Source organism: Oncorhynchus mykiss, chromosome 2 (assembly GCF_057628025.1).
Source record: "Oncorhynchus mykiss isolate SJ-2025 chromosome 2, ASM5762802v1, whole genome shotgun sequence".
NCBI lineage: Eukaryota > Metazoa > Chordata > Actinopteri > Salmoniformes > Salmonidae > Oncorhynchus > Oncorhynchus mykiss.
This window is the reverse complement of record NC_143023.1, coordinates 16,319,756-16,345,722: the sequence shown is the minus strand read 5'-3', so window position 1 is coordinate 16,345,722 and position 25,967 is coordinate 16,319,756. Positions and strand designations below refer to the sequence as shown.

Sequence of the window (25,967 nt, the reverse complement as noted above, 5' to 3'; positions counted from 1 at the left end):
CAGTTCAGCCAGACCCACAGCACCCCCAGGCCTAGCCTGGCAATATTCAGTTCAGCCAGACCCACAGCACCCCCAGGCCTAGCCTGGCAATATTCAGTTCAGCCAGACTCACAGCACCCCCAGGCCTAGCCTGGCAATATTCAGTTCAGCCAGACTCACAGCACCCCCAGGCCTAGCCTGGCATTATTCAGTTCAGCCAGACCCACAGCACCCCCAGGCCTAGCCTAGCAATATTCAGTTCAGCCAGACTCACAGCACCCCCAGGCCTAGCCTGGCAATATTCAGTTCAGCCAGACTCACAGCACCCCCAGGCCTAGCCTGGCAATATTCAGTTCAGCCAGACTCACAGCACCCCCAGACCTAGCCTGGCATTATTCAGTTCAGCCAGACTCACAGCATCCCCAGGCCTAGCCTGGCAATATTCAGTTCAGCCAGGGCTCTTCTGGTCACTCACAGCTCCCCAGGCCTAGCCTGGCAATATTCAGTTCAGCCAGACTCACAGCACCCCCAGGCCTAGCCTGGCAATATTCAGTTCAGCCAGGGCTCTTCTGGTCACTCACAGCTCCCCAGGCCTAGCCTGGCAATACTCAGCTGTCAGAGAATATCAACAAGACAGACACTGATGTAACGTGCCATCACAGTCCCACTGAGGGATGGAATAACAGGTAAACACACACAGCACTCATTTCACTGCATCAGTGTTGTGTAAAGAAGATCAACCCTCCACCAGACAACATCCTCTTTTAAAACAAACAGTAGAATCTATAACACACACACCTCTATGGAGTCCATCGCTTAAATTACCAATTACTCTTTCTGCACAAGAGACAAACAAGACTGAAGAAACACACAAACATTCAAGTGTGTTGACTGTAGTGTTTATACTTGGCTAACAGTCTATATTCACGGTTATGAGACAAGACTGAAGAAACACAAACATTCAAGTGTGTTGACTGTAGTGTTTATACTTGGCTAACAGTCTATTCACGGTTAGGAGGGCTTTAGTACACATTTAAAAAAAGACAAACACACATTTCAGCTTTTACAAAGCCGGTCTTTATAATCACTTAAAACTTGACAGAATTTCCATACATAATAAAACAAAATGCTTTCTGTCATCCACTTGATAAAACGTTTCAAAAAAATAGTCAATAGAAAATCAATTTTAGGCATGACTTACAAAATATATACATAATATATACATATACATACACACACAGAGATATATACATACCCTACACAAACATTGCTATTGCATATACATCTGTGTATTTATGTATTTGTATGTACATGATGTATATATTGCTTCACCCTTGAATGTATTTGATCAGACTGAACTAAAACATAAAAACAAACCAGTCTTTCTCCCTGTCCACATAAAACCTGCCGGCCACATTCTGGCCACGCTAGGAAGGACAAGAGTGCAAAGCCTTTCTTCTCTTTTTTTTATCACAACTACGAGTAATCACTTATCCTAACCTGAACTTTGACCCCCCCTAACATGAATCCTAAAATGAGAACAAGTAGCTGATTTACTTGTTCTCAGCAGTTCTCAACGTCACCGTTGTCCTTTCTGACGTGGCCCTCGAGTGGCAACACCAAAAACCTCAAGAACAATAGCGATACACACCACATAGGACACAACAATAACAGAATAATTATGATCTAGGCTAGTTAGTCATCAAATCTATGTTACAGTCGAGAGTTATGGGATGGACCAGGCTGTGACCTGTAGACGTAGCCATAGCATTAACAACAGTGTAAAGGGGTGGGTTACTAGGTCGGGGAGTAGCTAAACGTTACAAGGCTGGTTTATATATATATATAAAGTGTGATCACTACTATCCATGCTCAGGCTGATAAGTACAGATTAAACTAGTCATGCGTGATTGAATGGCTGGCTGGCGAGTAGGACAGGGTCAGGTGTAGGGTGTCTGAACTAGAGAGACAGGGCTGTGTGCGTGAGGGCAGGGAGGGTTTGTCCTGTAGGTAAATGTGAGGATAGAGTGTCCTGGGGCTACTGTTACAGTGGAGCAGTAGTGCATGCTATGCAGCTCTGAATGTCACCACATCACAGTCATCATGCTTACTATCCCCCTATTCTCCCCTCTCTTTCTATATTCTGTTGCTTTTGTGTAGCAGTAGCAACCCCTTCTCTCTCCATCTCTCTTGCTGCTGTCTGACCCTCACCCCTTGGGCTGGCCTGTTATCCCCTTCCCTCCCTCCATCTCAGTAACTCTGTCCTTTCCAATCTGTCTGACCTCTACCCCTTCTTTCAAGAAGATCCAGTACTCGCTGCTAGCTCCTCTCCCCCCCCCCCCCCCTGTCCTCCAGGCTCATGTCCTTCTAGCCAACCCTCCCTTCTCCCTCCTTTCTACATGGCCTGTGTGTATGCACTACTACCCCACTGGCTGCTGTTATAGTCAGTGGTTGTGCTTCCATAGCTATTGTTGTTGTTGTATCCCTGGTTGCTATTAGCAACACTTCCTGCCCCTTGGCCGTCCGAGGCTGCTGCTTCGTCAAAGCTCTTCTCCTCCAATGGCTTGCCAATCCAGGCTCCGTAACCATGGCTACCGAGCGCATCAAAGAACTGCTGCTTGGCGACCTGGAAGGACATGGCGGCCATCTTGGCTTGGGCGTAAGACGGGAGAGCCAGCAGGTCCTGGCGCCCGCACTGTTGGCATAACGACCGGAATTGACGGAAGATGTTGGACTTGGAGACCCGCGACACATCCAGTTTGGGGCTAGAGGGAAGACAAACAGGGTTTAGGAATACACAGAAGCTACTGCGCTGGGATTGAAACATTTTCAACATGTTTTTCATATGAATTAAATGCCACTACTCGATATAGAGTATAAATAGTGATTGCTATTCTACTGAAATGGGGCCCTGTGTAGCCCAGGTTAACCACCTGGTGCTGCTATCTGGATGAGGGTGGATGAGGTCTGAGGGTCTGGTTCTAGTTGTGGTGCGGGGTGCGTACCCGTCCAGTTTGCCCTTGGTCCCATCCAGCACCTCCACAGTGATGTGGTCTGGCTGGCTCCAGTTCACGCTGGACTCCTTGGTCTTCCCTGTGTGACGCGTCGAGTCATACACACTCACCCTGCCCACCTGAAGGGACACAGAGATAGAGTGATGGAGAAGAGTAAAGGGAGAGGAAGAGTGTCTTCAATTACAGGCATTTCTCTATACCCGCAATAACAGCTGCTAAATATGTGTATGAGACCAATAACATTTGATTTAGACTAAATAAGTCCTTTCAGATGAATCAACCATTTTAAACAGAGCGGAACGAAATGTTTGTGTCTGCGTTAGTGGCTATGCTGGAAGCTTGGAGCGGCTGTTGGTGTACTGTGTGTGTGTGTGTGTGTACCTCAGGGTGGTTGAGTGTGTTTCTGTATGTGTACCTCAGGGTGGTTGAGTGTGTTTCTGTATGTGTGTGTACGGTTGAGTGTGTTTCTGTATGTGTACTGTATGTGTACCTCAGGGTGGTTGAGTGTGTTTCTGTATGTGTACTGTATGTGTACCTCGGGGTGGTTGAGTGTGTTTCTGTATGTGTACCTCAGGGTGGTTGAGTGTGTTTCTGTATGTGTGTGTGTACGGTTGAGTGTGTTTCTGTACGTGTACCTCAGGGTGGTTGAGTGTGTTTCTGTATGTGTACTGTATGTGTACCTCGGGGTGGTTGAGTGTGTTTCTGTATGTGTACCTCGGGGTGGTTGAGTGTGTTTCTGTATGTGTACTGTACGTGTACCTCGGGGTGGTTGAGTGTTTCTGTACGTGTACCTCGGGGTGGTTGAGTGTTTCAGTATGTGTACTGTACGTGTACCTCGGGGTGGTTGAGTGTGTTTCTGTACGTGTACCTCGGTGTGGTTGAGTGTTTCAGTATGTGTACTGTACGTGTACCTCGGGGTGGTTGAGTGTGTTTCTGTATGTGTACCTCGGGGTGGTTGAGTGTGTTTCTGTACGTGTACCTCGGAGTGGTTGAGTGTGTTTCTGTACGTGTACCTCGGGGTGGTTGAGTGTGTTTCTGTACGTGTACCTCGGGGTGGTTGAGTGTGTTTCTGTACGTGTACCTCGGGGTGGTTGAGTGTGTTTCTGTACGTGTACCTCGGGGTGGTTGAGTGTGTTTCTGTACGTGTACCTCGGGGTGGTTGAGTGTGTTTCTGTACGTGTACCTCGGGGTGGTTGAGTGTGTTTCTGTACGTGTACCTCGGGGTGGTTGAGTGTGTTTCTGTATGTGTACCTCGGGGTGGTTGAGTGTGTTTCTGTATGTGTACCTCGGGGTGGTTGAGTGTGTTTCTGTATGTGTACCTCGGGGTGGTTGAGTGTGTTTCTGTATGTGTACCTCGGGGTGGTTGAGTGTGTTTCTGTATGTGTACCTCGGGGTGGTTGAGTGTGTTTCTGTATGTGTACCTCGGGGTGGTTGAGTGTGTTTCTGTATGTGTACCTCGGGGTGGTTGAGTGTGTAGGGAGCAGGTAGACTCTTGGAGAAGGCTTCGCCGTCTCTGGCCAATCGGCAGCAGACAGCACGTGTCAGGTGGCCATGGCTGTACAGGTAGCCTGGAGGGACAAATATAAGAGACAAGGACAGGGAAAACAAAACAGAAGAGAGAGGAAGGGGTGCGACAGATTGACATGTAAAGAAAGAGGGAGAGAAAGAGAATGACAGAAGAGAGTGTCAGTGTATTTCCGTGTTAACAAGGCTGATCACATCATAGAGTACTCTGACAAGGAGAGGTTAGTAAAGAGATGGATGTCTGAGGGGGTCAGTCAGGGACAGTCTGGGTGGATAGTTAGCTGGTCATGATTCCTACAGTATAAGGACAGGGAGTGTCTGGGTGGCTAGTTAGCTGGTCATGACTCCTACAGTATAAGGACAATGACTGTCTGGGTGGCTAGTTAGCTGGTCATGACTCCTACAGTATAAGGACAGAGTCAGCCAGGGACAGTCTGGGTGGCTAGTTAGCTGGTCATGACTCCTACAGTATAAGGACAGGGACTGTCTGGGTGGCTAGTTAGCTGGTCATGACTCCTACAGTATAAGGACAGAGTAGGCCAGGGACTGTCTGGGTGGCTAGTTAGCTGATCATGACTCCTACAGTATAAGGACAGGGACTGTCTGGGTGGATAGTTAGCTGGTCATGACTCCTACAGTATAAGGACAGGGACTGTCTGGGTGGATAGTTAGCTGGTCATGACTCCTACAGTATAAGGACAGGGACTGTCTGGGTGGATAGTTAGCTGGTCATGACTCCTACAGTATAAGGACAGGGACTGTCTGGGGGGATAGTTAGCTGGTCATGATTCCTACAGTATAAGAACAGGGACTGTCTGGGTGGATAGTTAGCTGGTCATGATTCCTACAGTATAAGGACAGGGAGTGTCTGGGGGGACAGTTAGCTGGTCATGATTCCTACAGTATAAGAACAGGGACTGTCTGGGTGGATAGTTAGCTGGTCATGACTCCTACAGTATAAGGACAGGGACTGTCTGGGGGGATAGTTAGCTAGTCATGATTCCTACAGTATAAGGACAGGGACTGTCTAGGTGGATAGTTAGCTGGTCATGATTCCTACAGTATAAGGACAGGGACTGTCTGGGTGGATAGTTAGCTGGTCATGATTCCTACAGTATAAGGACAGGGACTGCCTGGGTGGATAGTTAGCTGGTCATGATTCCTACAGTATAAGGACAATGTAGTTTGGGATTAGGATGTGGTTTACTTATGAGTGGAGTTTGTTAAACATGACTGAAGCCAGCAGTGACCGTTGACCCCCCCCCCTCCCTTTACTCCCACACTCAATCTATCCTCCCTCACTCTTTTTCAAATCAAACCTCCCTCAAATGTTTACTGTCCCCTCCCTCCCTCATCTCTCCCTCTATGTACTATCGTTCCCTCCTCACCCAGGGTGATTGAAGCCAGGTAGATAGGATGGAGGAAGTGGGAGAGCAGGGCTCCCTGCAGACCCAGGACGTTCCAGCGAAGGATCTTGTCGCTACAGCTCATGGTCCTCAGACGCTCGCCGTGCTGGATGCCGTCCCAGGTGGGCACGATGGTCGATGACTCTACCGGGATGGTGCCCTCACCTACACATGGCACAGACACCATTGAGGCATACTTTTGACTCCAACGACAAAGGCATGTAGTATGAGAGAGCCAGTGGTCAAAGTGATGGTTGTACACTAGAATCACACAGTCCATGCTCTAGACTGGAACATTCAAATCCGTTGGGATATTTGTCCTTTCTACCAGGTGTGTTTGTGGCAGCAGCAGCAAATGAGGTGTGAATGTGTAGTCATGCTCTGTTTGGCCTGCAGAGAGGGGAGTTATGCAACATGGTGGCTCTATGTGCTTGTCCTCAGTAACAGAGGGGGTCCTCATAGAATGGTGCTGCAGATGGCATCTGGCTGTAACTCACCATTCTCCACCTTGGTGCGCAGCTTGCCCTGCTTGGCGTTCTCAAACAGGGGCTGGTGGCCCTGGCCGTCCCCCGCGTCCTCACTGCACGACTTATCAAACAACGCCCCGTCTCCGCACGGAGCAGTACTGGGGGAGAGGTAGAGCGCGAGAGGGGGAGAGGTAGAGCGCGAGAGGGGAAGAGGTAGAGCGCGAGAGGGGAAGAGGTAGAGCGCGAGAGGGGAAGAGGTAGAGCGCGAGAGGGGAAGAGGTAGAGCGCGAGAGGGGGAGAGGTAGAGCGCGAGAGGGGGAGAGGTAGAGCGCGAGAGGGGGAGAGGTAGAGCGCGAGAGGGGGAGAGGTAGAGCGCGAGAGGGGGAGAGGTAGAGCGCGAGAGGGGGAGAGGTAGAGCGCGAGAGGGGAAGAGGTAGAGCGCGAGAGGGGAAGAGGTAGAGCGCGAGAGGGGAAGAGGTAGAGCGCGAGAGGGGAAGAGGTAGAGCGCGAGAGGGGAAGAGGTAGAGCGCGAGAGGGGAAGAGGTAGAGCGCGAGAGGGGAAGAGGTAGAGCGCGAGAGGGGAAGAGGTAGAGCGCGAGAGGGGAAGAGGTAGAGCGCGAGAGGGGAAGAGGTAGAGCGCGAGAGGGGAAGAGGTAGAGCGCGAGAGGGGAAGAGGTAGAGCGCGAGAGGGGGAGAGGTAGAGCGCGAGAGGGGGAGAGGTAGAGCGCGAGAGGGGGAGAGGTAGAGCGCGAGAGGGGGAGAGGTAGAGCGCGAGAGGGGAAGAGGTAGAGCGCGAGAGGGGAAGAGGTAGAGCGCGAGAGGGGAAGAGGTAGAGCGCGAGAGGGGAAGAGGTAGAGCGCGAGAGGGGAAGAGGTAGAGCGCGAGAGGGGAAGAGGTAGAGCGCGAGAGGGGAAGAGGTAGAGCGCGAGAGGGGAAGAGGTAGAGCGCGAGAGGGGAAGAGGTAGAGCGCGAGAGGGGAAGTGGTAGAGCGCGAGAGTGGAAGAGGTAGAGCGCGAGAGGGGGAAGAGGTAGAGCGCGAGGGGAAGAGGTAGAGCGGTAGAGCACGAGAGGTAGAGCACGAGAGGTAGAGCGGTAGAGCACGAGAGGTAGAGCGCGAGACAGGTAGAGCGCGAGAGAGGTAGAGCACGAGAGAGGTAGAGCACGAGAGAGGTAGAGCACGAGAGAGGTAGAGCACGAGAGAGGTAGAGAGGTAGAGCGAGAGAGGTAGAGCACGAGAGAGGTAGAGCGGTAGAGGTAGAGCGCGGGAGCGAGAGGTAGAGCGGGAGAGGTAGAGCGAGAGAGGTAGAGCGAGAGAGGTAGAGCGGGAGAGGTAGAGCGGGAGAGGTAGAGCGAGAGAGGTAGAGCGAGAGAGGTAGAGCGAGAGAGGTAGAGCGAGAGAGGTAGAGCGAGAGAGGTAGAGCGAGAGAGGGGTAGGTAGAGCGAGAGAGGGGTAGGTAGAGCGAGAGAGAGGTAGAACGAGAGAGAGGTAGAGCGAGAGAGGTAGAGCGAGAGAGGTAGAGCGAGAGAGGTAGAGCGAGAGAGGTAGAGCGAGAGAGGTAGAGCGAGAGAGGTAGAGCGAGAGAGGTGTAGGTAGAGCGAGAGAGGTGTAGGTAGAGCGAGAGAGGGGTAGGTAGAGCGAGAGAGGGGTAGGTAGAGCGAGAGAGGCAGAGGGGGAGAGGTAGATATACATGTGGATAGGAGCAGGTCATTAACTAGAAGGATCTTCCAGGGTTTTTTCTGGATCAAAATGAGGCTTAGGTGGTGGGCGTGGCCAATGGCGGGGTCACCAACAAAATTTTAGAGGCCCCCCTGTTGGCCAGTGACACAATTTGCAATTCTACACATTTTTTCATGGCTTATTTGAACTGAGGAACTCAAACTTTATAACATCAATGGGGCCCCATGCCATGACAAAAATACTCCCGAGTGCATCATTTTGGGAATTTTTTTTATTCTCCCTGAATGTCTCGCTTTTATTTGGGTCATTGTTAGTTCTCAAAGAGGATCTTATTATAGAATATATAGCGCCATTATCTTTTCTACATACTTTATATCTAGTTTTACTCTTCAGTTTAGACTGACAACGCTTTTCCACCCCGGAAATCATTATCTAAACATGACATTTTTTATTTTACTGTTTTGACATACGTGGCCCGAAAACACTTAAGGGGCCCGCCCAAGACTTTTCTATGCAGAAAAAACCCTGGCTTCTCAAACTCCTAGAACAACATGTGTGTGGGGGTGGGTTGGTGGCCCAGTTGAGTTCCAGGGCACAGAAGGGGAGAGAAGACAGTAGGTGGAGAAGAATGAGCCATGGGGTGAAGGGTCAAAAAGCGAGGAAGAGACATCCTCCGTAGGCCCACCTGATATAGAGGTGGAAGGTGGTGTCAGGTTTGATCCGGAGCTTGTTCTCCTCAGCTGGCTCAAATATGCTGTCCTCTGATCCTTCACAGTGCTTCAGCAACTCAGCATATAGAAACCTGGAGGGGGGGGGGGGGGGGGGGGGAGAAAGGTAGAATCCATATTGGAGTGATTCAGATCAGTGAAAGTGTTCAGGATCCAATACACAAATAAAGGGAGACTGGTGGAGAAACAGAGGATCTGGTAAGTGGCGTTAATACACACTACACTAACCAGATGGACTCCACAGTCACATTAACACACATCATAGTCTGTAATGACTTCCCAGCTGACATATGACACCCTGTAGAGGGAGAAAGAGGTTTCAGAAAGGCAGGGAGAGTAGCTATAAAGGAATCAAAACGAAGAGCAAAGGAGGAAGGGGAAAAGACTGGTTATATAAAAGGACAGAATGGAAGACAAATGAGCAGCAGTAACTTCCTACCTGATAAACCCTCTCCTGGAGATGATTTCTGCGTGGCAGTCATTAACGGTGTCCCCTTTAAGACTCAGCTCCTCCCCTTTAACACAGCGATTTCCTGAGGAGAAAAACAAACAAAAATAAATGTATATTATCTCAAAAGGTGGAGACAAAAATCATTCCAAAAGGCTTGTCATTATTTTCTCTCGCGTACACACACGCGGCAGGTACCTGTTCCCAGACTGACCACGGTCCCCAGCCCTTCCCCCCTCTTCATGACGATGGTAGCGAGGATCTTCCTTCCCAGAAGACTGTGCTGTATGCGTGTGGTGAGGGCGTTGAAGCGCTGGTGACTCAACATGGCGATCTGGTCATGGATTGTCCCACCACTCAGTGGCAGCTGGAGACAGAAACAATAACAGGTTATGAACGGCCCACCAGTCACAGAAGTAGGTTATAGCAGAATCATAGTATTAACAGTGTATTCATAGTATAGCAGGCATTCTTCAACTTTTTCAGCTCCAGACCCAATGAGAAAATCACTGTCCTCCCGTGACCCAAAACCCAAATGAAGAGAAAATAGTGTGTGATTCTAAGTGCAGTCTCCTCACTCCCAACCCACCTCTAACACACCCAAAGCCCAGTGTGGGTCCTGACCCAGAGTTTTAAAAAGTAGTATAGTAAGAGAGGTAAATTGACCTCTGCAGGGGTTAGTTCCCCGGTGCGGGCAGCCTTCTCTGCCTCTCCAATCAGAACCCTCAGAGCTGCATCAGCTGCTTCCTGTTTCCCTTGCTTCTTATTGGAAGCACAGACAGGAGGGAACCAGCGACCCCCTAGTTTAGCCTGGTAGGTAAACCTGAGAGAGGGGGGAGAGTTAAGCATCCATGTTTGCACAGCCTCGTTTTACAATATTGAACAGTTGACTTTCATCGTGTTTTATATGTCACAATGGACCGCCAGACTACCGCAGCTGTGGACTCTGAATTACACTTAGAGTGTGTATGTTCGTGTGTGTACTGACTTGGGCTCGTGCGGTGGTCCTGACTGCCCGACCAGTCGTATCTCTGCAGCGAAGCCCCTGGCCCGGGCGTACTCCAGCAGACCTGACACAGCGTTGTTGTTTAGGTGGCTGATGAGGTCACCAACCCCCGCCTCGTGGGCAGAACGCAGCTCCTCCTCTGTCAGCGGGGGCAGGGAGGGGCAAGCGGGCATGAAGCCCCCTTCATCACCAGACAGACACAGGGGAAACTGGGGCTGGAGAGGACGGGGTAAATGGAGAGCGAGGGATGAGAAGAGAGATACGGCAGTGAAAAGACAGAGGAGAGGAGGTGGGAAGAGAGGGAAGAGTGATCTTAGTGTTCGGAGGATCTTTTCTTAGAATTACGGCCTGGAGGCACAATGAGAGAAGTCCACATGCCGGGGTCTTATGACATTCTGTCAGTCCATAGCTAAACAGCTAGCTAGCTAGCTTGGCAAGCCTAAATCCTAAATAGATGGGGTAGTGTTTATTTCAGGGAACCATCCATTTAGTTGAAACATCTTTCAGTCCCATGTTTGGGTCCTTTACTCACCTTGTTGAGCTGCAGTCTCCCGTCGGCCATTAACTCCTTGACTGCCTCCTCTGCAGCCAGCTGCCGGGCAGCCTTCTTACTGGGGGCTGAGCTCTCAGCACACAGGCTTTCCCCGATCTTCACCCTGAACATGAACCTGAGGAGGGAGCAGAGACTAACTTATACATCCCAAACATACATTGGTGAGAGAGGTAAGAGGACATTCCTCTCTAACCACATGGCGGCATCAGAGTAGAGCTGTGAATCTCCTTCATAGAGACTACAGCACTCAGGAAGAGGAGGGGAAGAGAGGGACAAAGATGGTCACACTTCCCAGTATCAGATTACTGCGGGACAGTACAGTAGGTGCCTAGGGGAAGGTTATATGCAGAGAGACACAGAGGTGCTGTTGTATCATCCAGTCAGCAGACTGCTGCAGTATGAAAGTCATACAGGACACAAGTAACTGCTCCCGAGGGAGAGAGAGAAAGAGAGGTGAGGGCAGGCCCACCTTTCCTAATGATTCATTTATGTATAGAAGAGAGAACCAGGGAGAGAAAAATGAGAAGCAGGGTTGGGCTCAATTCTAATTGAAGTCACTCAATTCAGGAAGTGATTTGAATTTAAATTCAAAAATGGAAAACTTCAAATAAATAGCTTCTCCTTTTCAGTTTATTGAGAAATCATTGAAAATGGATGCTATTTTTTCAATTATTGAATTGGAATGTCAGTTTATTTCCTAAATTGACTGACTTCATTTGGAATTGACCCCATCCCTGATGAGGATGTAGACAGATGGATACCGTGGGTCGTGAGGTGGGCCCTCCTGTCCAGTGTTGATGAACTCAATGGGGTTTCCAGTGCGCTGACTGTACTCCATCAGCATGGACACGGGGTTCTTACCCCCCGGCAGGGAACGGGACAGGGCCTGGGGCGGACCCTCCACCACCTCCTGACAAAGAGGGAGAGCGAGCCAGCGAGGGAGGGAGAGAGCAGAGAGTTAGAAAAGGATTGAAAAAAAGAGACAAATCTTTGGCCTTTACAACACAATCAACCACAACAGAGCACATTGATTATTACTAACCTCCGCACACACACGAACACACTTCAGACTTACAGGGACGTCAGAGGTGGGGTCCATGGCCTGGTCCACCCCTGCAGTGAGCCCCTCCTCAGCCCCTCCCCCCTCTATCTCACGCAGCAGAATCCTCAGGGTTGCTGCCGCAGCATCTTTCTTAGCCACCTTTTTATTAGATGCCTCAGCAACAGGAAACAACCTGCCGTCCAGCATGACCTGCATACGGAATCTGAGAGGGAGAAAAATACAAGGGAGTGAGAGGTAGGGAGTGAGAGGTAGGGAGTGAGAGGTAGGGAGTGAGAGGTAGGGAGAGAGAGGTAGGGAGTGAGAGGTAGGTAGGGAGTGAGAGGTAGGTAGGGAGTGAGAGGTAGGTAGGGAGTGAGAGGCAGGTAGGGAGTGAGAGGCAGGGAGTGAGAGGCAGGGAGTGAGAGGCAGGGAGTGAGAGGCAGGGAGTGAGAGGTAGGGAGTGAGAGGTAGGGAGAGAGAGGTAGGGAGTGAGAGGTAGGGAGTGAGAGGTAGGGAGAGAGAGGTACGGAGTGAGAGGCAGGGAGTGAGAGGTAGGGAGTGAGAGGTAGGGAGAGAGAGGTAGGGAGTGAGAGGTAGGGAGAGAGAGGTAGGGAGTGAGAGGCAGGGAGTGAGAGGTAGGGAGTGAGAGGTAGGGAGTGAGAGGTAGGGAGTGAGAGGTAGGGAGTGAGAGGTAGGGAGTGAGAGGTAGGGAGAGAGAGGTAGGGAGTGAGAGGTAGGGAGTGAGAGGTAGGGAGTGAGAGGTAGGTAGGGAGTGAGAGGTAGGTAGGGAGTGAGAGGCAGGGAGTGAGAGGCAGGGAGTGAGAGGCAGGGAGTGAGAGGCAGGGAGTGAGAGGCAGGGAGTGAGAGGCAGGGAGTGAGAGGTAGGGAGAGAGGTAGGGAGTGAGAGGTAGGGAGTGAGAGGTAGGGAGTGAGAGGTAGGGAGTGAGAGGTAGGGAGTGAGAGGTAGGGAGTGAGAGGTAGGGAGTGAGAGGTAGGGAGTGAGAGGTAGGGAGAGAGAGGTAGGGAGAAAGAGGTAGGGAGAAAGAGGTAGGGAGAAAGAGGTAGGGAGAAAGAGGTAGGGAGTGAGAGGTAGGGAGAGAGAGGTAGGGAGTGAGAGGTAGGGAGTGAGAGGTAGGGAGTGAGAGGTAGGGAGAGAGAGGTAGGGAGTGAGAGGTAGGGAGTGAGAGGTAGGGAGTGAGAGGTAGGTAGGGAGTGAGAGGTAGGTAGGGAGTGAGAGGTAGGTAGGGAGTGAGAGGTAGGTAGGGAGTGAGAGGCAGGGAGTGAGAGGCAGGGAGTGAGAGGCAGGGAGTGAGAGGCAGGGAGTGAGAGGTAGGGAGAGAGAGGTAGGGAGTGAGAGGTAGGGAGTGAGAGGTAGGGAGAGAGAGGTACGGAGTGAGAGGCAGGGAGTGAGAGGTAGGGAGTGAGAGGTAGGGAGTGAGAGGTAGGGAGAGAGAGGTAGGGAGTGAGAGGCAGGGAGTGAGAGGTAGGGAGTGAGAGGTAGGGAGAGAGAGGTAGGGAGAGAGAGGTAGGGAGTGAGAGGTAGGGAGTGAGAGGTAGGGAGAGAGAGGTAGGGAGAGAGAGGTAGGGAGTGAGAGGTAGGGAGTGAGAGGTAGGGAGTGAGAGGTAGGGAGAGAGAGGTAGGGAGTGAGAGGTAGGGAGAGAGAGGTAGGGAGTGAGAGGTAGGGAGAGAGAGGTAGGGAGTGAGAGGTAGGGAGAGAGAGGTAGGGAGAGAGAGGTAGGGAGTGAGAGGCAGGGAGTGAGAGGTAGGGAGTGAGAGGTAGGGAGAGAGGTAGGGAGTGAGAGGTAGGGAGTGAGAGGTAGGGAGTGAGAGGCAGGGAGTGAGAGGTAGGGAGTGAGAGGCAGGGAGTGAGAGGTAGGGAGTGAGAGGTAGGGAGTGAGAGGTAGGGAGAGAGAGGTAGGGAGTGAGAGGTAGGGAGTGAGAGGTAGGGAGTGAGAGGTAGGGAGTGAGAGGCAGGGAGTGAGAGGCAGGGAGTGAGAGGTAGGGAGTGAGAGGTAGGGAGTGAGAGGTAGGGAGTGAGAGGTAGGGAGTGAGAGGTAGGGAGTGAGAGGTAGGGAGTGAGAGGTAGGGAGTGAGAGGTAGGGAGAAAGAGGTAGGGAGAAAGAGGTAGGGAGAAAGAGGTAGGGAGAAAGAGGTAGGGAGAAAGAGGTAGGGAGTGAGAGGTAGGGAGAGAGAGGTAGGGAGAAAGAGGTAGGGAGAAAGAGGTAGGGAGTGAGAGGTAGGGAGTGAGAGGCAGGGAGTGAGAGGTAGGGAGTGAGAGGTAGGGAGAAAGAGGTAGGGAGTGAGAGGTAGGGAGAAAGAGGTAGGGAGTGAGAGGTAGGGAGTGAGAGGTAGGGAGAAAGAGGTAGGGAGAAAGAGGTAGGGAGAAAGAGGTAGGGAGAAAGAGGTAGGGAGTGAGAGGTAGGGAGTGAGAGGTAGGGAGTGAGAGGTAGGGAGTGAGAGGTAGGGAGTGAGAGGTAGGGAGTGAGAGGTAGGGAGTGAGAGGTAGGGAGTGAGAGGTAGGGAGTGAGAGGTAGGGAGTGAGAGGTAGGGAGTGAGAGGTAGGGAGTGAGAGCAGGGACAACACTTTTTTTGATATTTCTTCATCACACTTTCTCTTGCAATTTTTTTTTTAATGAATTTGCTAAATCAATCAGCTGGTTTCCTCTTAGACATACCAGCAACGGCCAACCATGATTGGTTGGGAACATTATGACATCACTGACCTGGGGTCATGTGAGGGCCCTGATTGGTCGAGGAGCAGGAACTCGCAATTGTGTCCCTGGTACTGGGCAAACTCCATCAGGCCGCTGACGGGGTTCTTGGCCCTCACCTCCTGGAGTTTGGCACGGAGGTTCTGAGGTGGGGGCGCTGCCAGGGAGACTGCTACTGTCCCCCCTCCATCCCGGCTGATGGCGTTGAGGAATTCGGGGATATCGTCGGTCGCCCACTGCCCTCCGTTTGACTCGTCCTCCTGATAGAGGGATGAAGAGGAGGAAGTAGGTGAGGAAAGAAAGAAGTGAAGGTTGGGGGGGGGGGGGTCAGTAGGATTGGTGTCAGGCGGTTTTGAAGGGCTCCAGACCTGGCATTCCCAGCTCGGAATCTACAGAGCTATGTTCACCCCTCAATGTTCCAACCAACATTATGTTACTAGGGTAACTGCCGAACTCCTCCTCCCCTTCGTAGGAGACGGGCTCCAAGTGAGGGAGGGGGTCTCCCAAATTCAGGAAGACGTCAATGAATTCCCCCAACTGAACTCCCACCACCCCTCGCTCGCTGTGTGAGTGTCCACCTACCGCCTCAGCGTTGGCCTCTAGACACTCCAATCTGGGTGGCACCGCCTGGAATCCGGACCCCATTCCTTCGACCTTTGCAGGGGCGCTGCGCTCGGCCTTCAGACTCCTCTCCATCCTCTCCCTGCGATGGACAGATAGCTCCCAGATGTGAGGGGTCACCTCTGCGTTGCGGCTCACATCACCCTGCTTCTCCATGGCGTACAGGGTGGGGTTGACCTGCTTGGCGCCCCTCAGGCCCAGGTTCTTGGAGATCACCAGGGCCGTGGCCTCCCCTGCCTCCAGCAGATACTGCAGGATCAACTCCTTCTGATTACTGCCGCAGTCCGCCATGTCGCTCTCGTCAAGGTCTAGGTCAAGCTCTTCGTTACTGCTGCTGTTGATACTGGGTTGTTGGGTTTGGGACTGGGAATGTTGCCGATGTGACTCAGATGGTTCTGAGGAAGAGGAGTGTGAATCCGATTCTACGTAGTAATCTTCTTCTTTGTCGCCCTCAGGACCCTGCGCTTCAATTTGCTGGATCTCAGCCTCGATGACAACGTCCTCCTCCTTCACAGACAGGAAGTGAGAGCAATCTTCTTCTGAAGGCCTTTCCTGTGACTCCACTGGATGTTCCCTCGGTTGGGAACGTGGGCTTTCCGGATCAGAATCTCTACTTTCCGGTTCTTCCTGTGGTTCTACGTAGACAGTCCACTCTGGAGGACTTTCACCGTGTTTTGAAGCTTTCTTATCACGCTCGAGACCGTAAAGGGCCTGGTTGATAAACTTTTTGGGCAACCGCAGCGTTTTCGCCAAACACTTTGCTTGTAGCTTCTCACCGGGGCTCAAATCTGCCAAGGCTTGCAAAACTTGCTCTCGGATGTCGGGTGGCTGAAATGTAGGGACACTCTTGATGTTTGAATTATTACTACTACCAACAGAAGCTTTGTCAAAGCTGTCGCCTCGGTCAACTCTTCCTCTGTAGGACCTCTCTCTGTCTAAGGATAAACTCTGAAAGCCTTCTGAGAAAGACGGCCCGTCAGCACAGTCTGCATGAAGGCTCCACTGTCTGTTGAAGCCTTGCTTTTGTGTTGAAGTCTGCTTCTGGTTCCAGAATCTAGGGCCGGTTGGTCCTCTAGGGGGCGGGTACCCGAAGTCCCTACCGTTCCCTCTGCCTCGCTCGCTGCTGTATCCCCCTCTCCCCCTAGAGCTGTTTTGGGAGTATCTGCTGTACCCTGCCTGGGCCTGGTTCGATTCGTTGTAGAGTCCGTTCGGTCCCCCTCGAACCAAGCTCTGCGCCCCTCCTCTGGGGCTCACCCTAAACTGGGGAGCCTCAGTGTTCTGTCCCCTCAGGAAGTGGACCTGCTGCTGCCTGAAGGAGTTAGGACCACTGGGACAAGAGCTCTGCTGACTCAGGCCTGGGCTGTGACCGGGTGGGGGAGGGACAGAGGGGTAGAGAGTCTGAGAGTGGGCACTGGGTGGTACTAGAGGGGGAACTGGGCCCAGGTATGAATGGACGTTTGGGTGTGGGGCCTGTTGCGGGGGGGCTCTGGGGTTAAATCCCAGGGGTCCAGCTTTGTAGTATTGTTGCTTAGCCTGCAGTTGGGGGAGAGGGGGTCGGTGGTAATGCTCTATGGGGGGCCCTCCTCGTCCTCTGCTCATAGCGCAGGGGGCAGGTTGAGGGGGGACCAGGGCCGCCTGTTACGCAGCAGATAGGAGGATGTGTCTCTGTGTTGGATACTGATGCAACAACACAGTCTGGCAGAACAGCCGGGTGGGCGATGATCGCAAAGTGGCAGTCAGCACCTGAGAGAGAGAACGAGATGGGTGTGAGCGAAAGCAAAAGTGACTGAGTGGGTGGGTGAGGAAAAGAGCCATGAAATTAAAAATAAAGAGCCAACTATAAAGCAATATGAAGAAGAAACTAGGGACATAAGACTGGTGGAAAATCCTGATGGAAATGGAAAAAGGGCAGGAGAAACACAGTGTAGATCAAAGGCTTATAACATATATATATTTTACACACAGTCTCACTGTACTCCATCCTGTCTCCAATACAGCCCCAGTGTCACATGCTGTTGGACCCAATTGGCCGCAACGAGATCCATGTATAAAAGGTCAGAAATGTATAATTCATGGTTGTGACTTCACTGTTTTAGTTCTGGTTTAATGGATGATTTGCAGCTTCACATAGGAAGTGAGTGAGGCAGAAGGAAAGAAAATATTCCATGTGGTCAGTGAAGGACGGGAGTTGCTCCACTAACTTTTGACAGACTAAACACTAAGCAAATAAGTAATAGATGTTGAACCTGATAAAAGGTTGGCCATAGAACACACATTGGACAGGAAAAGGAATAACGCTCGTTCACCATTAAAAATAAGTCATTTTTATTATAGACAGGTTTAAAAGATTGACTTTTCAGCCTTCAATGGCCTTCTTGAGAATAATCACAACGGGAACGGTCGTATGGGGCATGGGGGAGAAAACTCTTCAGCTGGTGGTGCTAATGAGAGTCCCATGATGGCTACACAGGTTGCACCTCTACTCACGTTGGTTGAGCACGGACTATTTTCAAATACCTTTTCATATTATGGGCACCTTCTAGCACAGCAAACCTGACATTGAATTCAATTTGCTGATTATTTTCTCAGCTAAAATATTTAATAAGCACTAGTTATTTCATGCCAATTACATATAAATCTTTAGGGCATAGAACATGATGGGCGGTATTTTTAATGAAAATGCTGTACCACAAAGCTTCTTCCCTGCACTCAATGATATCTGTCACTGACCACAGGAAGACACTCAACCTTGCTCCTCAGGTTTCAGCCCTGCTAGGCATGCTGCTCCCGAAACGATTGCCACCATATTAATAATAATATAACGACGAGTGGAATCGAGTTATTTCACGGCAATGTTAACGGACAGCAGCAGCAGCTTTGGGTCGGGCGCCCCCGGGTCAAAGCGGGATCTGGCTGACCTTAATGCAAGCCGGCAACTGAAGGCCAAAATAACAACCCAGCATGGCTCAACTTCAGTTGCCTCTGCTGCTTCCATGGGCAATATGAATATACAGAGCTGCGCATTAAATATCAGGACGTCTTTGGCCCATGGACCAGACAGACATCGTTTGGGCTCGATTATTGATGAGTCATTTCTATTTGAATTACAGAATTGGGGTATACACCCTGGTCAAAGTGTTATAAATCAAGTTCATAATTAGTGGGTTGCATAAACGACTCAATGACAGTAGAAAGACATGAACTAATTCAATGAACGTACCTGAAAGTTCGCGGGATAAAACACAGATTTACTACCTCACCACCTGGCCTGAAGGCGGCATAAAGGAGAGTAGGTTTCAGTCACTTTTGAAAGGCAGAGATCTTGAGGTCTGCGGGCGCGCTGCCGGGGTCAGAAGCTGACTACACTTCAAACAGTTTAGAGATAAACAGTTACGTTCTATCAAAATACAAAAGTAATTCAACTAGTTTGCTATATTTCTCAAAATTCTATGTATTTTACCATTCCCCCAAAAACGTTTATTTATTTTTTTACATACCGCACGAGCGCTTCTCAATTTCAAAGGGACATCTAGTACCCTTACCATTCAAGATACTTATACCAGACGTTACAATGTGAAATGGTGGATAGGCCTATTAAAAACGCATAGAAAGTCTGCAGTTACAGTTTCTTAACACGAGAAACAGCACGGAAGGGCAGAATAGTTTCGTTTTCCTTTCTCTAGACACGCTCTGTAGCCAGTCTGGGTGAGTCACGTGATGCAATAGTTCCTATCATAGGTTTCACTAGCTAGAGTAAGGATGTAGCCAAAACTGGTGCAAGCTCAAGGCCTAGGCTGTTTGAATACTTGGATGTACATCAAATGTATTTCTCTCACAACATGTGGATATTATAATAATATAATTATGTCAAATAATTTAAAAATAATCGGTCCTTGTCATGTGAATGAAAATGTGCCGTAGTGTTATGTCAAACAGGATGTATTTTTTGTTAGAGTATACAGTATGTTGATTGATTTCTATTTATTTTCCAGTGAGCCAATATTTATTATAAAATGCATCCACTCTAGACACAGACAATTACAATTACATTTTTAGAAAATATCAATCTGGACAAGAAAGCCTTCAGAAATTATGCCTATATATGCAAAGGCTAACTCCAAAATATTCAACCACCCTCCCTAAAAAAAAGTAACAAAATATGATCATTCAAGATCGCCTCTTAGCTGTCATGTCTCACAGCTGCTGTTGCGTCAAACTATTGTTGTGACAAAAACACAACCAGAACAGTTTAATTGAGCACGCAGCAGCTGCCGAATATAGCTAGTGGCCACTGTACCCAGATCTTGGTGCTTTCAAGACAACTGGGAACTCAGGGGTAAAAAAAAACGAGGTCAAAGCATGACGTCGGTAATCTTGAGGTCGGAGCTCTGGAAAGATGCCCGTGTTTCCGACTTGGATGACCGTTCAAAGCTATTTTTTCCTAGTCGGAGCTCGTTTTTCCCCGAGTTCCCAGTTGTTCTGAACGCAGCATCAAACCCAATTCCATCACGCAGGGATACGCATGCATGCATTGGTCAATCAAACACAGCCACGCGAGAGCATCTCTGTTAATCATCTCTGGCGCGGTTGAATTTTTTAAATAAAACTGAACTAATAGTCACTGCTGCCATCAGCTTGAATGTGGAATTAAGGACGCCACTGAATAACCTTCCCATGTTTATGTTTGCTATGGATGGTTCTGATGCACACCATTTCAATCCCCCCAGTCAAAGTGAACCCCGCACAACTAGTTAGCTAGGTGGACAGGAGGAGGATCAACTATCAGTGTGCAATTTCATCCCGCCTCCGACCCCCAACGCTGTCTGTCGCTGTATGAACATAGGATCCAAGTGGTCATTTTACAGTCGTTTTTCAGTAAATCCCCCCTAATCCTTTTTACTGTCGCACTCACACAGGCGTTTATCCCCCGACTGAAGTCCTCCATGAATATAACCTGAAATTAGCTAAGTTATCTTGGTTTTAACTGACGCTACACATTGAATACCCTGGTAAATATTTAATTTCTCTCAGCAACCTGCCAGCAGAGATCGACTCAACTGCCATCATTGAATGGATGGTTGTCGTTTGGACTGCGCACGCATGTTCCGAACAAGATATTGCGCAGATGGAGGCTCCAAGCGGGTTCACAAGCTTGGTAACGTAGAACCGCAGTTGTGCATCGCAAATAACATGCACAACTGTCGATTTGTTCCAGACACACTTTCCCAATCAACTCCCAAGTGTAAACAACCATGCAACGCGACGTCAAATGCAGTGAAAATAATGATAATTATGCATAGCCCGGATTGACTAGCTAGCTACATAGCTTGCTAGCTAACGTTAGCATTGATTGAGCATCACTGCGGTACAAGCGTGCAAACCATAGTCGCATTTGAAAGCTATTCAGTTAGCGCGAAACCAAATATAGATCTCAATTGAACTAACACGAAAGGTAAAAACAGAGTTCAAAATGTAATTAATTTACCTAGGTTTGCGATTGAAGCTTTGTATCAGTCCGAGTTCCTGCTTGCTAGCGACAGTGTCGACAAAGAAACAAGGGGGTTAGGGGTGCGCATGATGACATCACTAGTTTGCGACAGTTTACCTGGCGCAGTTGGAGTGACGCTGCCCGTTTTACTGCAGAGTGCGGTCCCCCCCAAAAAGAACATCAGACGAGGTGGAATACCTATGCTGCGGCAGGTCGATTGGACTCATTTAGGCAGGTGAATAGGACATGTATAATAGCAGTACCTCCAAGCCACTGCTATTACATTCCCTAGTTTAGGATTGGATTAATCAGATCTCAAATAAAAAAATATATATTAAATGTAATATGTATGCTACAAAACCTTCCACAAATCCATTTGCCACAAACCCGGCCTAGTGGGCATGAAGCCTGCAAAGAGCTAGTACTTTTTATAAGGATTTACTTTCTACAAGAAACCTTGAGAGGAACCAGACTCAACACCCAAAGCATGGCTGGCTGGATAGAGGTGAGAGAAGGCGGTAGGGGAAAAAGGCCCCATATATTGCAGGGGGAATCCAACAAAATACAAACATGAGGCCTGTATCTGACTAATGAGCACGTTAGTGAACTATTTACAGCATGATACACAGAGGCAGTGGGAGCAGATCAGCACATCACGTTACAGCAGCACAGCCTACTGCAGTGCCTGGACGCTCACCAACCCACAGAGCTATAGGCTGCTATACTATCCACCAATCAATGGATCAGACTGGATCCATGTTTCAACTGTTTCCTGCAAATTGCACTTATTGCATCCTCCAGTAGGTGTCAGCACCACTCTATTTAATATCAGAATCACCTTTATTCGCCAAGTACATTTACTCATAACTGGAATTTGCCTTAGTGAGAAGGTGCTGCCAGCAATAGACAATATACAAACAGAATACAGACAAAAGTCCACATAGACGTCATACAAAAAAACACAAATCGTAAGTCGCTGTGGATAAAAGCATCTGCTAAATGACTAAATGTAAACGTAAAAAACATTAAACATAAACTCGGGTCCTCTGTCCTGCTCTGTCCTGCTCTGTCCTGCTCAGTCACAGCGGATCAAACTGAAATACAACACTGTAATGTCCAGTAGGCTACAGTCAGTGCATCATATTATCATAAGTCTTTCAGTCAAGTATAGAAACAAATGGCCATTTTCAAACAAACCCAAACATGCCTACTGGGGGTTATATGCATGTGTTTTGTGATACTGGTTGAGTTATATATTAACAAACTGAGTCTCTAGCAGGTTTGTTGGGGTGTATAATGATATTCTAAAGTAGAAGCTATGGTACAGTATACTGCTAACGTTCAAAGTGTCACTACCTTACTGTAATTAGAAGTTATTTTTGATTGATTAGTTTTTACCCCTTTTTCGTGGTATCCAATTGGTAGTTACAATCTTGTCCCAAAGGCTGCAACTCCCGTACGGACTCGGGAGAGATGAAGGTCGAGACTCATGCGTCCTCTGAAACACAACCCAGCAGCCGCTCTGCTTCTTGACACAATGCCCGCTTAACCCGGAAGCCAGCCGCAAAAATGTGTCAGAGGAAACACCATACACCTGGCGACCGTGTCAGCGTGTATTGCGCCCCGAACCGCCACAGGAGTGCTAGATGGGACAAGAACATCCCTGCAGAACAAACCCTCCCCTAACCCGGACGACGCTGGGCCACCCCATGGGTCTCCCGGTCAAGGCCGGCTGCGACAGAGCCTGGACTCGAACCAGGATCTCTAGTGGCACAGCTAGCACTGCGATGCAATGCCTTAGACCACAGTATTTAGAAGTTATACTGTGTGGCTGTGCCAACCTTCATCAGAGCAGTGTTCAATACTGCTGCCTTTGTTTTTTGGCCCTCTCTTTTCCCACCATCCTTCACTAACTATTTTCTATATGTTGCTTTTTAATCCCCCTCTCCCCGCTCATGCTAGCCTCCACACTTCATTGCTCCCCTTCTCAATGGAAACTGAAGACGAGGAGAAATAGGGGAAGGAGAGAGAGGGATAGAGACAGAGAAAGTGAAGACGAGGAGAAATAGGGGAAGGAGAGAGAGGGATAGAGACAGAAAGTGAAGACGAGGAGAAATAGGGGAAGGAGAGAGAGAGAGAAAGTGAGACAATGAGAAATAGGGGAAGGAGAGAGAGAGGGATAGAGACAGAGAAAGTGAGACAAGGAGAAATAGGGGAAGGAGAGAGAGAGAGAGATAGAGAGAGAGAAAGTGCAGACGAGGAGAAATAGGGGAAGGAGAGAGAGGGATAGAGACAGAGAAAGTGAGATTAGGGGAAGGAGAGAGAGGGATAGAGACAGAGAAAGTGAAGACTAGGAGAAATAGGGGAAGGAGAGAGAGAGGGATAGAGACAGAGAAAGTGAAGACGAGGAGTTATAGGGGAAGGAGAGAGAGAGGGATAGAGACAGAGAAAGTGAAGACGAGGAGAAATAGGGGAGGGGGGAGGAGAGAGAGGGATAGAGACAGAGAAAGTGTAGACGAGGAGAAATAGGGGAAGGAGAGAGAGAGGGATAGAGACAGAGAAAGTGAGATGAGGAGAAATAGGGGAGGGGGAAGGAGAGAGAGGGATAGAGACAGAGAAAGTGTAGACGAGGAGAAATAGGGGAAGGAGAGAGAGAGGGATAGAGACAGAGAAAGTGAAGACGAGGAGAAATAGGGGAAGGAGAGAGAGAGGGATAAAGACAGAGACAGTGAAGACAAGGAGGAATAGGGGAGGGGGAAGGAGAGAAAGGGATAGAGACAGAGAAAGTGTAGACGAGGAGAAATAGGGGAAGGAGAGAGAGGGATAGAGACAGAGAAAGTGAAGACAAGGAGAAATAGGGGAGGGGGAAGGAGAGAAAGGGATAGAGACAGAGAAAGTGTAGATGAGGAGAAATAGGGGAGGGGGAAGGAGAGAAAGGGATAGAGACAGAGAAAGTGTAGACGAGGAGAAATAGGTGAGGGGGAAGGAGAGAAAGGGATAGAGACAGAAAGTGATGACAAGGAGAAATAGGGGAGGGGGAAGGAGAGAGAGGGATAGAGACAGAGAAAGTGAGATGAGTCAAAAGACAGGGAGAAAGGTGGGTGTAAAGAGAGTGAGATGGGTAGTGTATTGGGAATGGGCAATTCCATAGCAACGGGCTCCGATTTAGTCACTTAAAATGTATGCCAAACAAATAAAACTATATGCATAAGGACCACTGTTAACAATTTATACTGAACATTTTACAAAAATACATTTACTGGAAGAACTGTGCAGATGCAATGTTTTTAGAATTTAGGTAAATCTATTTTTTTTATGTGACCACGTTTTCCAAAAACTCTTCATTATTTGCTCCGAATTAAGATTCAAAGACATCTGCAGATAAAATGGGGTGTCAGCTATGACATGGGACATTGAGTTTGAAAACATCTATTTAGGTTATTAAACAACAGTAAGTGATGTGGATGTACACATAGTAACAGAATTGCAGTAACAGAATTTCGTCTTGGGTCCATGAGCTGAACTACACAGAAATAAATAAACCAAATCAAATTGTATTTGTCACACACCGAATACAACAGGTATATAGACCTTGCCTTAAAATGCTTGCTTATGAGCCCTTCCCAACAATGCAGAGTGAAGAATAAACATGTATTAAAACCCAAAGGGGAGTAAAATACACAAGAATGAAGTTATATACAGGGAGTTCCAGATCAATGTGCAGGGGTACGAGGTATTAGATGTAGATACATCAGATCAATGTGCAGGGGTACGAGGTATTAGATGTAGATACATCAGATCAATGTGCAGGGGTACGAGGTATTAGATGTAGATACATCAGATCAATGTGCAGGGGTACGAGGTATTAGATGTAGATACATCAGATCAATGTGCAGGGGTACGAGGTATTAGATGTAGATACATCAGATCAATGTGCAGGGGTACGAGGTATTAGATGTAGATACATCAGATCAATGTGCAGGGGTGCGAGGTATTAGATGTAGATACATCAGATCAATGTGCAGGGTACGAGGTATTAGATGTAGATACATCAGATCAATGTGCAGGGGTACGAGGTATTAGATGTAGATACATCAGATCAATGTGCAGGGGTACGAGGTATTAGATGTAGATACATCAGATCAATGTGCAGGGGTACGAGGTATTAGATGTAGATACATCAGATCAATGTGCAGGGGTACGAGGTATTAGATGTAGATACATCAGATCAATGTGCAGGGGTACGAGGTATTAGATGTAGATACATCAGATCAATGTGCAGGGTACGAGGTATTAGATGTAGATACATCAGATCAATGTGCAGGGGTACGAGGTATTAGATGTAGATACATCAGATCAATGTGCAGGGGTACGAGGTATTAGATGTAGATACATCAGATCAATGTGCAGGGGTACGAGGTATTAGATGTAGATACATCAGATCAATGTGCAGGGGTACAAGGTATTAGATGTAGATACATCAGATCAATGTGCAGGGGTACGAGGTATTAGATGTAGATACATCAGATCAATGTGCAGGGTACGAGGTATTAGATGTAGATACATCAGATCAATGTGCAGGGTACGAGGTATTAGATGTAGATACATCAGATCAATGTGCAGGGGTACGAGGTATTAGATGTAGATACATCAGATCAATGTGCAGGGGTACGAGGTATTAGATGTAGATACATCAGATCAATGTGCAGGGTACGAGGTATTAGATGTAGATACATCAGATCAATGTGCAGGGTACGAGGTATTAGATGTAGATACATCAGATCAATGTGCAGGGTACGAGGTATTAGATGTAGATACATTTACTGTATGTAAATAAAGGCAGGGTAAAGTGACATCACAATATACAGTAAAATAACAAGAGTAATAATTATGGATGTGAATGTCATTCTCTTCATGGTGATGTATCCTAAATAGGTACACAAAGATAGAAATATGTAATATCTTCCTTTGCCTATTTGGTTATTATTTTACGCACTAGATATTATTTTAATAAGCTCCGCCCCCTGGTTGGGGTACTAGTAAAGTAGAGTATAGTAGAGTATAGTTCAGTACAGTACAGCAGAGTTCAGTACAGTATAGTGCAGTAGAGTAAAGTAGAGTATAGTACAGTACTGTAATGCTCCGGGTGTCGTGGGTGTGGAGTCAAATGCAGGAGACAGAGAGTTCAATGCTGCGCGTCTTTTAATCGCACCAATGCACCACAGGGTGCTCACAAAAACGTTACGTTCCCAAAACACAGGGAATCAAAATGTACAATGGGAAACAATCCCGACCGGACAC

General features: G+C 48.7%; 1 protein-coding gene across 13 annotated transcripts; it reads right to left on the bottom strand.

Annotated features, from left to right (window-relative positions):
* Positions 1–1,033: 1,033 nt before the first annotated feature.
* On the bottom strand, positions 1,034–20,771 carry LOC110534250 (double-stranded RNA-specific adenosine deaminase). Of its 13 annotated transcripts, none has more exons than XM_090190455.1 (17): positions 18,676–18,881; positions 18,399–18,538; positions 15,140–16,921; positions 14,570–14,817; positions 11,846–12,068; positions 11,565–11,713; positions 10,783–10,918; positions 10,233–10,465; positions 9,911–10,067; positions 9,443–9,611; positions 9,236–9,329; positions 8,754–8,870; positions 6,421–6,548; positions 5,906–6,088; positions 4,449–4,561; positions 2,913–3,112; positions 1,034–2,744 (listed from the first exon to the last, which is right to left on the bottom strand). In XM_090190455.1, exons 3-17 carry the CDS (start codon positions 16,775–16,777, stop codon positions 2,375–2,377), a joined length of 4,158 nt encoding a protein of 1,385 aa, XP_090046581.1. In that variant the 5' UTR covers positions 16,778–16,921; positions 18,399–18,538; positions 18,676–18,881; the 3' UTR covers positions 1,034–2,374. The 13 variants fall into 13 exon arrangements, with proteins under 13 accessions (XP_090046581.1, XP_090046595.1, XP_090046605.1 ...); XM_090190469.1 differs by having other exon boundaries at positions 11,879–12,068; XM_090190479.1 differs by having other exon boundaries at positions 2,985–3,112; positions 11,879–12,068.
* Between the last annotated feature and the right edge of the window lie 5,196 nt (positions 20,772–25,967).

What these genes read in the sequence shown, in the direction of transcription:
- LOC110534250 (XM_036939685.2), bottom strand. Translation starts at nt 16,777, where the DNA reads ATGAGCAGAGGACGAGGAGGGCCCCCCATAGAGCATTACCACCGACCC. An exon ending in ACACACTCAACCACCCCGAG is followed by an intron (nt 3,113 to 4,448) that starts GTACACATACAG and finishes GTGTCCCTTCAG; the next exon opens with GTGGGCAGGGTGAGTGTGTA. An exon ending in CATCCAGATAGCAGCACCAG is followed by an intron (nt 2,745 to 2,912) that starts GTGGTTAACCTG and finishes TCTTCCCTCTAG; the next exon opens with CCCCAAACTGGATGTGTCGC.